Below are 12,209 nucleotides of genomic sequence, written 5' to 3' on the forward strand. Positions count from 1 at the left end.
AGTTTTAAGCAAAGATTTAAAAGTCTCAACAGTCTGAGTTGACCAAAGTGCTTCACAATTCAGCCAAATTGATAAAACATTGAACAACACAAAAAATATATAAAAATAATAAAAAAAAGATCAATATAAAATAGAGAAATAGAACATAGGAAACATTGGCTTTAAAATAATCTCAAACTCTACCAGAATGAAATGCCAAGGGTAAAAATGAGTTTTAAGCAGAGATTTAAAAGTCTCAACAGTCTCAGCAGTCTGAATGCTAAGAGGTAAGCCATTCCAAAGGTTTGGGGCAGAAAATGTAAAAGCCCGATCACCTCTAAACTTTAGCCTAGATCTAGGAACATAAGAGAAACTGGTTGGATGACTGAAGTGCTCTAATTGAAGTGTGGACGTTAATGAGATCACACAGGTAGGATGGGGCCAGACCCTTTAAAGCTTTTAAAGTAAGCAACAAAATCTTAAAATTGATCCTAAAATGAACAGGAATCCAATAGAGAGAAGCCAGAACTGGCGATATGTGTTCGTGTTTTTTAGTTCCTGTTAAAAGACAAGCTGCTGCATTCTGGGCAACTTGAAATTGATGCAGAGAAGATTTATTTAAACCAACATACAAAGAATTACAATAATCCAAACGAGATGTAATGAGAGCATGAATCACTTTTTCGAGGTCTTTGGTTGAGAGGTATGGCTTCACGCAATAAGTCTTATTTGGAAAAAAAACTTGATTTCACCAATGAGTTTATCTGTTTGTCAAATTTGAACACATCATCAAAAATTAAACACAAATTTCTAACAGCAGAGCAGCTGTATGAAGCCAAAGGATGAAGATTGTCATGAGAAATGTCTTTACCAAAGCTGATGACTTCTGTTATACTTTCATTTAGATTCAGGAAATTCAGTTTCAGACAGATTTTTATGTCATTCAGACAGCTCAGGAGTGACTGGAGTGAATTAATCGAGCATAGTTTAATAGGCAGATAATCCTGAATGTCATCAGCAAAACAATGGAAATGAATCTTATTTATTAAAAATGGACCCCAGACTAAAAAGCAGAGGGCTTAGAATAGAGCCTTGTGGGACCCCACAAGTCAGAGGAGCTGTAGAAGAGGTGCATTCACCTAGATGCACAGAAAAACTCCTGTTTGTCAAGTAGGATCTGAACCAAGATAAAACTGTGCCTTTGATACCAATTAAATGCTCTAGTCACGACAGAAAAATGTGATGATCAATGGTATCAAAGGCAGCAGAAAGATCTAAAGGTACTAAAACTGCAGAGCTTTCAGAATCATTTGTTTAAAAAATCATTAAAAACTCTTAAAAGGGTTGTTTCGGTGTTGTGACGGGATTTAAAACCTGACTGGAACTCTTCACCATTATTATTGTCTGTTAAAAAACCATGGAGTTGAATAAAAACAACTTTCTCTAAAACATTTGATAGAAAAGACAGTTTAGAAATTGGTCTAAAGTTGGTGAGAACTCCTGGATTGGATTAAGTTGTGACAACTTATTTTAAATACCACATTAAAGTTTTTTGTCTATATTTTTCACAGTAAACATAAATCAAAAAGGTCTTTTTTGGGATGATATTATGAACTCAAGACAATGGGAAATTATAAGTCTTTCCAGTTTAATTAAGAAACTATTATTCTAAAATTGCTCCATTTTTAAGCATTTTTTTCATAAACTGGTGAACCTCTGCACATCTTTACTAATTAAAGATTCAGCTGATCTAAAATTCTCTTTTATGAACAGCCTACGTATTGACCTGTCACTAAATAATCTAAACACAAAAAGTAAGAAAATTTGTGTTTGGTGATTATTTGTAGCAATGATTCTTGGCAATAAATCTTATATCATTGGAAAGCCTGGTAATTTCCCTTTTAAATGGTGCCACATTTGTAAAGAACATGCATTTGTGGAATGAGCAGAGTATAGAGTTCTCAGTATACTGTAGCTGCGTATGTGGGTTGTACACATGAAAGAGTTAACCAAATTCTTTGGTGTTTGGTGGACTAGATGATTGAAGTKTGAAGAAACAGTACATATTGACAATTAACAAACAGAGCCTCAGTAGCATGTGGAAGAACCATACACAGTCTGGTCACACACTGCTGTGGGATGGCATCCCATTCAACCAGCTTTTGTTGCAGGTTAGCCAACATGGTTGTGTTGGTCACACGAACAGCACGCCCAAGCTCATCCCACAAGTGTTCAATGGGGTTGAAGTGAGGACTGCTGGCAGGCCACTCCATCCTCTCCACTTCCAAATTCTGGAGGAAATCCCTCATAAACTCATCACACGGGCCCTATCCTGATCTGTCAAACATGGCATGCCGATTGGAGAGGACACCTACTGGCAATGTAGCAGGGCCACCAATACTCTCAGGTGCTGCCAGTCCAACCCATTCTCACTCCCAAGTTGTCACATATTGACGCTTTGGCAAGGTTCCCTCTACGTCCGATTTTGACGCGCCGGGTACCCCCGTCACGTCAGTTACTGACGAGATGGGGCGAAATCTGTTGTCATATTTTCAGAAAGAGTAGAAAATGAGCAAAAACTACCGTTTCGAAGSCTGAAATTACCTTTGTTCACTTTAGACATCCTGTCCCTGACCCTAGTACCTAAAATTAACCATTTTTAGAAAATGTAGGAAATTCACGTAAACATGTTCCAAAGCCTGAAATTACCTAATATTCACCATGGACATCCTACCCCTGATCCCAGTACCTAAACTTAACCATTAATCCTGATCCCTCATGTTAACCTCAGACCCTCGACCCAAAGACCCCTGGTGGCGCAACCCGGAAAAGCCGCGGGCGTCAAGGACTGACGTGAGGGGGGCACCTGATGCGTCAAAATAAGACGCAGAGGGAACCTTACCTTAAGCGTCAACATGTGACGAGTCGGGAGTGAGAATGTGTAGGCCAGTCAGGCACCTGATTGTCAGCATCTGGGGGATACCAGAAGCTCAAAACTAGAGTCAATATAGCAACAGCAAAATAAGCCATTTGGCAGAGATGTGGCAAATATTTCATGTGTGCAACTCACATACTCAGCTCTAATGCTCATCCCACAAATGCATGTTCCTTACAAATGTGGCACCATAAAAAAGGGAAATTAATAGGCTTTCCAAAAGTGAAAGATTTATTACCAAGAAGCATTATTGTTTCAACAAAGGAATAGTGTACCAAACAAATTTCCTTACTTTTTGTGCAATGTTTAAGCATCTTTTCTGAAATGTGTTGCTGCCATCAGATTAACTCTTTTTGAACCTAAAACTAATACAGTGTCTCRGCATGAACATTTACATGCTAATGTTATTTTGTAAAAAATAATTTAAAAAAAGTGGGTGTATGACTTTTGCAATCATTGCATTCTGTTTTTACATTTGACAGAAGTTTTTCGGAGTTGGTATGATTGTAGAACAACAAATGAAGTGTTTATGTCTGGCAACTTTCAGCATGTCTATAAAGCATGTAGAGGTGAGCACTTTTTGATAACTAGGATTATATATAGAAAGATATACCARATATTGGTGCTTTGTGTGCTTTTGTATTTCACATTCAGATTTAAAGTGGTTTCCAATCAACAACGCTCGACAGGCAACACGAAGCAATTAAACGTCCGAGTTGATGAAAAAAGAAATTGTCGGTGCTGAAAAGAGATTTTTGTGATGAAAACGTAATTGAGACAAGTTAACTTGCTGAAGCAGTGATTACAGAGCTTGTCACTGTGTGTGCATTTGTGTCAGTCTAGAAATGTGCGTGTGTGAGAGAGGCTCATTTATTTACTGTAATTATTTTTAAAATGTCTCAAGATTTATGTTTTTGGCTGCGGCTTCTCCGTGTCAGATGTTCTTGCTTATAATTTATTGGCTGGGTTTCGCTGTTGGACTGCTTATCAAACGGCAGCAGGACACACAAACCAGCATCCACACACACATAACTTACACAGAATGCCAAGCCTTCCTTGTCCACTGCTTTGTATAATGGCTATTGTAGTGGAAACATTAGCTGTCTATCAGGCCAGCACAACATCATTCTGCAGAACCCTGACACTGTGAGTGTGTGTTCATGTGTCATCAGGTATAAACAGCTGTGTAGACAGAAAAAAAAAGATAATTAAACTTGATAAACGTCAGCCTTTGTGTGATTATTTATTTCTCTGTCGTCGTTCCATCTTTTTATCTTAAAACAACACATCACCTCAATTTGATACAGCTCTCCCTAATTTTTTTTATAAAGATAGGTATTTAATTGTATTTTATTTTTTACTTTGAGTTTGAAGCGTTGAGCTCTGTTGCTCTTTAGTGTGCAGATAAATCAGCAGCTTATCAAGGTAAACGACCCTCCATTCAGTCAGCCCACGCAGGCCTTTCAGCTGCCTGAGCTAAAGATCCCATCATGCTTTGTAAAGCCGAGCTAAAACTCACATTATCACCTTAGTGGCCCCTGGGAGCGATTCATTCAAACAGCCAGAGAGGCACTACTTGACCAGCTGCATTGGTGCCATTTTTGTTCTGTGAGGTTTCAAGTATTGGTAGTGACGGTTAGCTGGCTGAAGCAGTAATCTCATAACCAAAGTGTTAGTTACATTTTTTTTAGAAGAGCTGCCGTAATAGTCAGATTGTGTGTTTTTGTTGTTTATCATAGTCTTTTGTGTTTTATGATTAGTTTTATTTAAAGGGCCAATATTATGTGTTTCTCAGGCATATCTATGTCATCTTATTAAAATGCTGTTTTTATGTTAAAATAGAAAATAAACTTATCTTCTCATCACTTCCTCTTCTAAATGCCTTGAAATTGGCCTCTGTCTCTTTAAGAACCACCTTCTGGTCCTGGCCCATCCCGTTCGGTGGGAGAGGGGGTTCACATTCGCGCAGGGGTTTGCGCGTGCGCTATGATGTAGTTTACTTGGCATCTGAAAATATATTTCCTCAAACGCATTTTTAAACTGAAAAGAGCTTCACTGAGTGAGAAGTAATGTAGAGATCTCAGCAGACAGTTAAGTTTCACTTTCAGTTTCACCTGAGAGCCTGCAGGAGTCATGGGCAGGGGGGTGGGGGGTGGGGAGGTGTGCTCTGTGATGAAGAAGTTCAGCTTAAAGACACGTCCCAGGGACGTTTCTGGCCCCCAAAGGCATTTCTGGTCCCCACCTGTTGTTTTGTTCCTCAGCATGGCTGCCTAAAAACGCTGCAGGATTTCTTAAACATGCATGGATGAGTCAGAGCAAGGCTTTGGGCATGTTTTTTATGAGAGTATATCATTATAACATGATATCAAACTCAAAAAAGTTGATTTTACATGATATTACCCCTTTAAAGTTTGTGATTTTTAGTTGTGTTTTCAGGGTGCTCCTCAGTGCCCCACCCACCTCACTTGTTCTTGGTTTCATACATCACAGCTGCAGCCACTCTTCCCATCATCCCATCCACATCTTCCTTATGTTTCTCACAAATTATCACTTGAGCATGATTGGCTTTCACGCCACGTCTGGTCTTCCTCCTTTGGTTTTTCTATGTTTTGCTGCCTYGTCAGCTCTTTGTTTTTGTTTTGTAAAGAATTTTTTTTATTTTGAGCTTTGCATTTTGGGTTAAAACCTCTTGCTAAATCCTGACAGAAAATATGTTTAGTCCTTGGATTGTCCAGCCTCCACATCGCTGATAAACATTTCCATCAATGCTCTTATCAGTCTGGATTCTCTAAAAATCATATATATAAGGAACAGAGTGTTGCTTTGACTCATGCATACATTTGAGAAATCCTTGAATTTCTTGCGGTAGCCCGGTGGAGCTGCCTAAACGCTTGCTGGTAGTAAACCCTGCCTATTTAAACAAAGCTCCTCCTTGGAATCATCTTTAACCTCTGATTTTTTGTACACCATGTAATCAACATACATGGGTAATAAAAATATTACCATTTCACCTTTTATGAAGCAGAATTTAAATCTGTTAGAAATATAAATCAATCCACCTGAATAAAAAGGCTGCAGTTCCTCGAATGACCACTTGAGGCAGGTGATAAATGTGAATGAACAACCTACTGACATGCCAAACTTAACAACATCCCTAAATGCCAAGTTTAATGCCTGATATTCATTTATTTAAAGCCTAGAAGTAAAACAGTTTTGGGTCTCCATTGTTTTGTACTCATCATTTATTCTTATCTTTATTTCCCATACCTTCTGTTCAGGCTCCTTTATCAGGCTCATGACCTGACGCTCACTTACTCTGTGGTCAGGAGTGAGTGTGTCAGTAAATAACCTAACACCAAATCACCAAACAAGAGCAATTTGTGACTCTGAGATGAAACTAGAACCAGCATTTATCCTGGTACTAAGGAAGGGCACGGTTTATTTATATTTGAATTTAAAATAACTAGTTTTGGAGTCTTATTTCCAAAACCATGATAAATGAGCAACCCTTGTTCCACAGCTTTGAAAATATTTTCATTATCTCTTTGTCACTTTGCCACTCATTTTATTTTATTTTATTTTTTGTCTTGCAGACAGCAACTTCATCCTGGCCAATGCTCAGATGTCCAAAGGCTTTCCAATTGTCTACTGCTCTGATGGCTTCTGTGAACTCACAGGCTTCTCTCGGGCCGAGGTCATGCAGAAGAGCTGTGCCTGTAAGTTCCTGTACGGGCCTGAGACCAGTGAAAGTATCATTCTGAGCATTGACGAGGCCTTGGAGGAGCGCAAAGAGTTTAAAGACGAGATCATGTTCTACACAAAAACAGGTAAAAAGGCTAAAGCTTGTTTTGTTAACTGTTTTAAAGCCATGTCGCTTCTGTGTAGCTCTGTGCAAGGGATGAAACTTAGACCAAGAGATGAGTTTTATCACTTCACAGTCTATTTRCAGACATTATCATCTTTTAAATTGTCCTGAATGTCTTTCTGTACCTATGTCTGAGGWAACTCCATTTACATTGACACATGGACTGATGGATAGATAAAATGATGACGTTAAAAATGGATAAACCATTTCCGTTATTGATCTGTGCTCATTAAACAGTGATTAAATAAAGCCATCAGGGAGAAATTTCCTCCACACTTTTATTCAACTCCAAGCCACATTAAACTTTAATAGCTGTCAACTATCGACTGCTCAGGCTTGTCTCTGTCCTTTACACCGAAGCCAGCTAGCTGTGGTTGGGTATTGTGAGCAAACGGAGAAGAAAATAATGAGCACATAAAGGCGTCAGGGATTGCTTTACCTGCTGTGATATAATGCGGTGGTAAATGTCCTGACGTATTTATCTAAGAGGAAAAAAATGTTGGTTTCTTTTAGTTTTCTCACAGTTGGTGCTGATGTTTGGATCAGCAGGGGGAAAAAAGATATAACATTTATAGTTGTGTTGAGTTTTTGAACAGTTTGCTCAGCATATTTGCAAGTTTTCTTTTCATAAAGTCTTTAATCTCGCTGACCTTCCTTCTAGGGCTTTCATTTACAAAAAATATTATAAAATGATCTCTTTTTCTATTTTTACTCTCTCAATTTGACACGAAAATTCTGTCATTTATAACTCTGTGGTSTGAAGGTTGCTGTTGTGGTCAAACTTAAGAACTCAGCTGCCCTGGAGAACTTCCAGCAGCTGAACAGAGTAGGGGGTCTCTGCAGTCACTAAGTGGGAGGTTCTTGGTGTGTGGGAGGAATTTATCAAGACATGATTGGTTTGTTTGGCTTTTGTGGGAGGAGCATGTTTAAGATGTGATTTTTTTTTATATTGATTATTTTGGGTGGGGTTTGAAGAAGCCATAAGGACAACTTGGGGAGCGTGTAACTAAGCTGGAATGGAAAGCATTTATAACTTTAAATATAAATATTAAATTTAGTTATAAAGCAAGGCAGGAAGGTGCTAGCAGCACCAAATTTGAAGTCAGTAAATTATATTTACATATTCACAATACTTTGACTATTATCACTACTTCACATTTTAAATTCCCCCATGAGACAAGTCCACCTGACCAATCTCAGTTTTGCCAAAATTGGCTCGCACAAGAACTTCCGCCTTTTCCCCCAAACTCTGCCAGTCATGGTTCAAACTCTGCCCACAAAAAAAAATAAAAAATAAAAAATAAAACTCTGCCAATCACGTTTAGCACAAACTCCTCCTACACAGCTAATAAATTCCCGCTTTGTACTGCACAGAGCCCTAGTTGGCTGAAATCAATGAAAACTAAAAATCAAGTGTGGAATAAATTAAGGAAATTTACTTTTAACTGGCCTCAAAGAAATTYTAGCTAACCATTCAGCACTTCAGAAAGAGAAAGCATGGTATGTCCCAGGATCTGTTTGACTCACAACTACAGATCCACTGGGGATACTGGGCAGTTTGGGCATTTCCTCAATTTGGCTGCCACATCTCCCACTGAGAAGGTAGGGCCTGAAGAATCAGCAGAMGGGGATTCTGTTACTCTGGCAGAGACAAGTTTGTTGTTTTTGGTGTTTTGCCTAAAATTGTAATTTTAGTCTGACAAGCCTATTAACAGCAATKTTGATGTAAGTTTTCTAAAAGAAAGAAACTGGTTAATCACTAGTTGTCTTTTATTCCACTTTGTCCTCCTTGTTTGTGTGTTTTTCTTTTTCTCCTTTCCCTCCTTTCATCCTCCTTTGTTTCACTTTCATGGCCACACTTTTGAAATGTTTCCTTCAGCATGATTTAGCATCTCCTCTTACTGTAATCCTGTTGCTGCCAGTTTGTCTGTCTCTCCCTCTGCTGGTCTCCATCCTTCCTCCCATCCCCTCTTGTGTCCTCGTCCTTCTTTTTTACCGTCCGCCACAGAGGAGACCTGAAAGTAAACGAGTCTGATTGAATCAGTCTGCTCTTCGTCTGTCACCCGAGAACAGAGAGCTCTGCATGTTCGCAATCAGGAAAGCTCCTTTCTCGCGCTGTGTGCTTGATAGTGCCGCCTTGTCTCACAGACGTGCAGATAGTCCCACACACACACACACACACACACACACACACACACACACACACACACACACACACACACACACACACACACATAAACACAGAAAAGAAAAACACTGTGATTATTGCCATGCGAAGAAGATTTAAAGAGTGGGAGTAATGAGAGGAAACTCCATGGGAAATTCCTCTTGATCAGCATTTCATTTTCACTTACTGAATGGGAGAAAATGAAAAGTAGAACAGTCTGGTATAAATACTGTATTTAAGAGATATAAAAGGTCATTTTAAATCAAAAATTTTCTTTCAGAAATAGAAAAAAAACTTTCTTTCTTTGGCCACAATTTACCAGGCTCCTTAAATCCATAGAGGGTTAGGTTGTGTGCAGTCATGCTGACAAATGACCAATCAATCAATCAATCAATCAATCAATCAATCAATCAATCAATCAATCAATCAATCAATCAATCAATCAACTTTATTTCTATAGCACATTTTAGAAAAACCACAAGGAAAGTGTTGCACAATAAGACAAACATAAGTTAAGACAATAAAAAATACATACAAAACATACCAGGTTCACAGCAGGTGTGTTTTGGATTAGATTAGAGATAAGATAAACCTTTATTGACATCGTACAGAGAGCACAATGAAATTACAGTTCAGAACATCCATTTAGAAGAAGACAGAACAAACATGGGAGAACAGGTGCCCTGGGTCATGCAGCCATAGACCCCTGCACAAAGCAAGGATCATCTTCATGAAGTCATCACGAGGAGGCGCAACCCTTAACAGAAAAACTAAAAATCACACAAGTGAAGATGAGGGGAAAAAACATCATATTGTATCAACACTGTGACACACTAAGGTGTTTATAAAAAAACCTCTGCATAGAGCAGATTTATTAGCCAGAGGAGTAAGTGGGTTTAGGGGTGTGTGTATCTGAAACCACGAGTGTTGCATGATTGTGTGAATATCTGAAGAATGAGCCTGAAGAATCCAGTCCCCAGAACCAGCAGAGCCACAGTTCAGAATATGGATGTTAACTGTTCATTCTGTGTGGCCTTCAGCCTGCCCAGGAACCAGATCACAGACAGGTGAAGGGGTGAGGGGTGGGGGCAGAGCCTTATTCGACGTAATCCAACCAGGAAGAATTTAGTCCAACAGCTCTTCAAGGCCGCTGTAGAGGAGAGACAAATCTGTAATCAGTTGTTTTGGGAACARAAGAGTCAGGCAGACGATAACAATTTTCCWTCTGCTTTAGAGTTCTGCTGGTRCATCTCAAGGTGGCGAATCCAATCAGACAAATAGTGTGGAMAATTCCRCCRAGCCGATCTRTCGGYTTTCTCCAAGATCARTTCCAYCTGGCCAGCRAAGTCCAGGGACCACAGCGGTCCCGCGACCCTYAATAGAACCGCTTGCAGACCGAGTCCAGCTCGCTCAAGGCAAATGTCCAAGTACTGATAGTGATAGTACGGCCATCCATCAAGTTGGTCAGTCAGCCAGGAGATGAAAAACCACCAACACTGTTTGTAGAACAACAGGAGACCACCAGGCTGATCTGCAGAATCCAGTATCAGAATCCAGATATGTATCCAGAACAGAGAAGAACTGAGGCCCCACCTTTGACTTGTCCTCCCATGAAAGAAGAAAAACTTTGCTCCAAAAAATTTATTAAGAGACCAGCTAACCAAATCCATAAAAATAAAAATATCCATAATTTCTGGTTTCAGATGAAAAATGTAGAGAAAGCTCCGAGCAGCAAAGCTGGGAAAGATAAGGAAGGGCAGGAGAGAAGTAAAATGCGTCTAACTCCTCTGAGAGCGGAACAAAAAAAAAGATGCCATACAACACAAGATCACGGTGTGTTAAAAGAATAAAAGTGTGTTCTTCAAAGAGTTTTAAAAACAGGAAGAGAGGAGGCCTCTCTGACACTCAGAGGTAAATTGTTCCATAACTTAGGAGCAGCAACAGCAAAATGCTCTGTCGCCTCTGCAGCTTCAGCCGAGTTTTAGGGACATGATAATAATGACTATGGACGACTGGAATTACCAACAATTACAATGTTGGTTTGCTATTTTTCTGAAACATCTTAACGCTGCTAAACAGCACCATCACCAGAGCTCTAAAAGCATTTAATAAACTTTAAATAATGAGGCAAAAAGTGCTAAAATACTCCATAAAACTCAGCCACAGTAAATTTGGTAAAAAATACTGTTTTCTGGTCCAGCTTTATTTTCTATGAAGGCAAAAACAAACAAATAAAAATACACATTCTATGAATTGTTTTTGAAAATGAGCTTGTGAAGTATTACAGTAATCAGCACAAATATCCTAATGCTGCAAAAAAAACAAAAAATAAATAAAAACACACAAAAGCAACCTATTTACCGAGAAATAGGACCTCGGAGATGAGTTCGCCCCTCACTGTGCTTTAAGGGAACACTGCCTCGGCCTATTTAAAGTCTCTCCCTGTCCCCGGTGTGATTTCTAACTGTTGGTAGGCTCATTAGTAAGTTGAGAAATTTGCAGAGCTGTTGCTCTGTGCACACACACATACACAAGTTTACACGTACACACATAGTAGATCCATTCAGTGCCTAGCCAGAAATGGTGTTTAACACTGTTAACAAGAGTTTTCTTTCTCTTCAGCTGCACTGTTCTGGTGTCTGCTGGACATCGTGCCAATTAAGAATGAGAAGGGTGACGTGGTGCTTTTTCTGGCTTCGTTTAAGGACATCACAGACACTAAGGCCAAAACCATCCAAGAGGACAAAAAAGAAGGTAAGCCTAGGTGTGTTTGCTGATACTGTTGAATGGATTTTAATGATTAATATATCCACAAATCCTGAAATATGTAGATTTTTTTTATGTATTGTGCTGATTCCAAGAAAACATAGGCCTAGTCCAGTTTTATCTATTATATTGGGGGGACCACTCAAAAGTTATTTCGAGTAGGGAATTTACTAAAAATGTTTAAGGACCAGGTTTGAAACACTTTATTCTCGTTGTAAAATGGGCATTTCGGTAAGACTCTCACACGATTTGGAGGCGGTTTGTCACAGGAGCAGATTTGTCGCCACGAAGAGTTTGCGATGAAACACTCTGGGTTAACTGGGAAAAAAATGGTTTGTGTTTCAGAACAGTTCAAGTTTCAATATGATCTTAGAACAGTGACTCTAGAACACATGCTTTAAATAATTCTCCCAAAAATTTCAAAATTGGCCAAGAACGTGCTTCCTGGTAGAAGAAACATCGTTATGTAAAAGTATTTTAATCATTCAAATTTAAAA

General features: G+C 39.1%; 1 protein-coding gene across 1 annotated transcript in view; it reads left to right on the forward strand.

Annotated features, from left to right (window-relative positions):
• kcnh8 (potassium voltage-gated channel, subfamily H (eag-related), member 8) overlaps positions 1-12,209 on the forward strand; it is a gene marked incomplete in the record, with an annotated part of 79,007 nt that overhangs the window by 16,743 nt on the left and 50,055 nt on the right. Inside the window, 2 exon segments of the mRNA XM_014011242.1 lie at positions 6,508-6,741; positions 11,569-11,700. Coding sequence (XP_013866696.1) covers positions 6,508-6,741; positions 11,569-11,700 — 366 coding nt within the window.

This window comes from Austrofundulus limnaeus, unplaced genomic scaffold (genome assembly GCF_001266775.1).
Source record: "Austrofundulus limnaeus strain Quisiro unplaced genomic scaffold, Austrofundulus_limnaeus-1.0 Scaffold78, whole genome shotgun sequence".
NCBI lineage: Eukaryota > Metazoa > Chordata > Actinopteri > Cyprinodontiformes > Rivulidae > Austrofundulus > Austrofundulus limnaeus.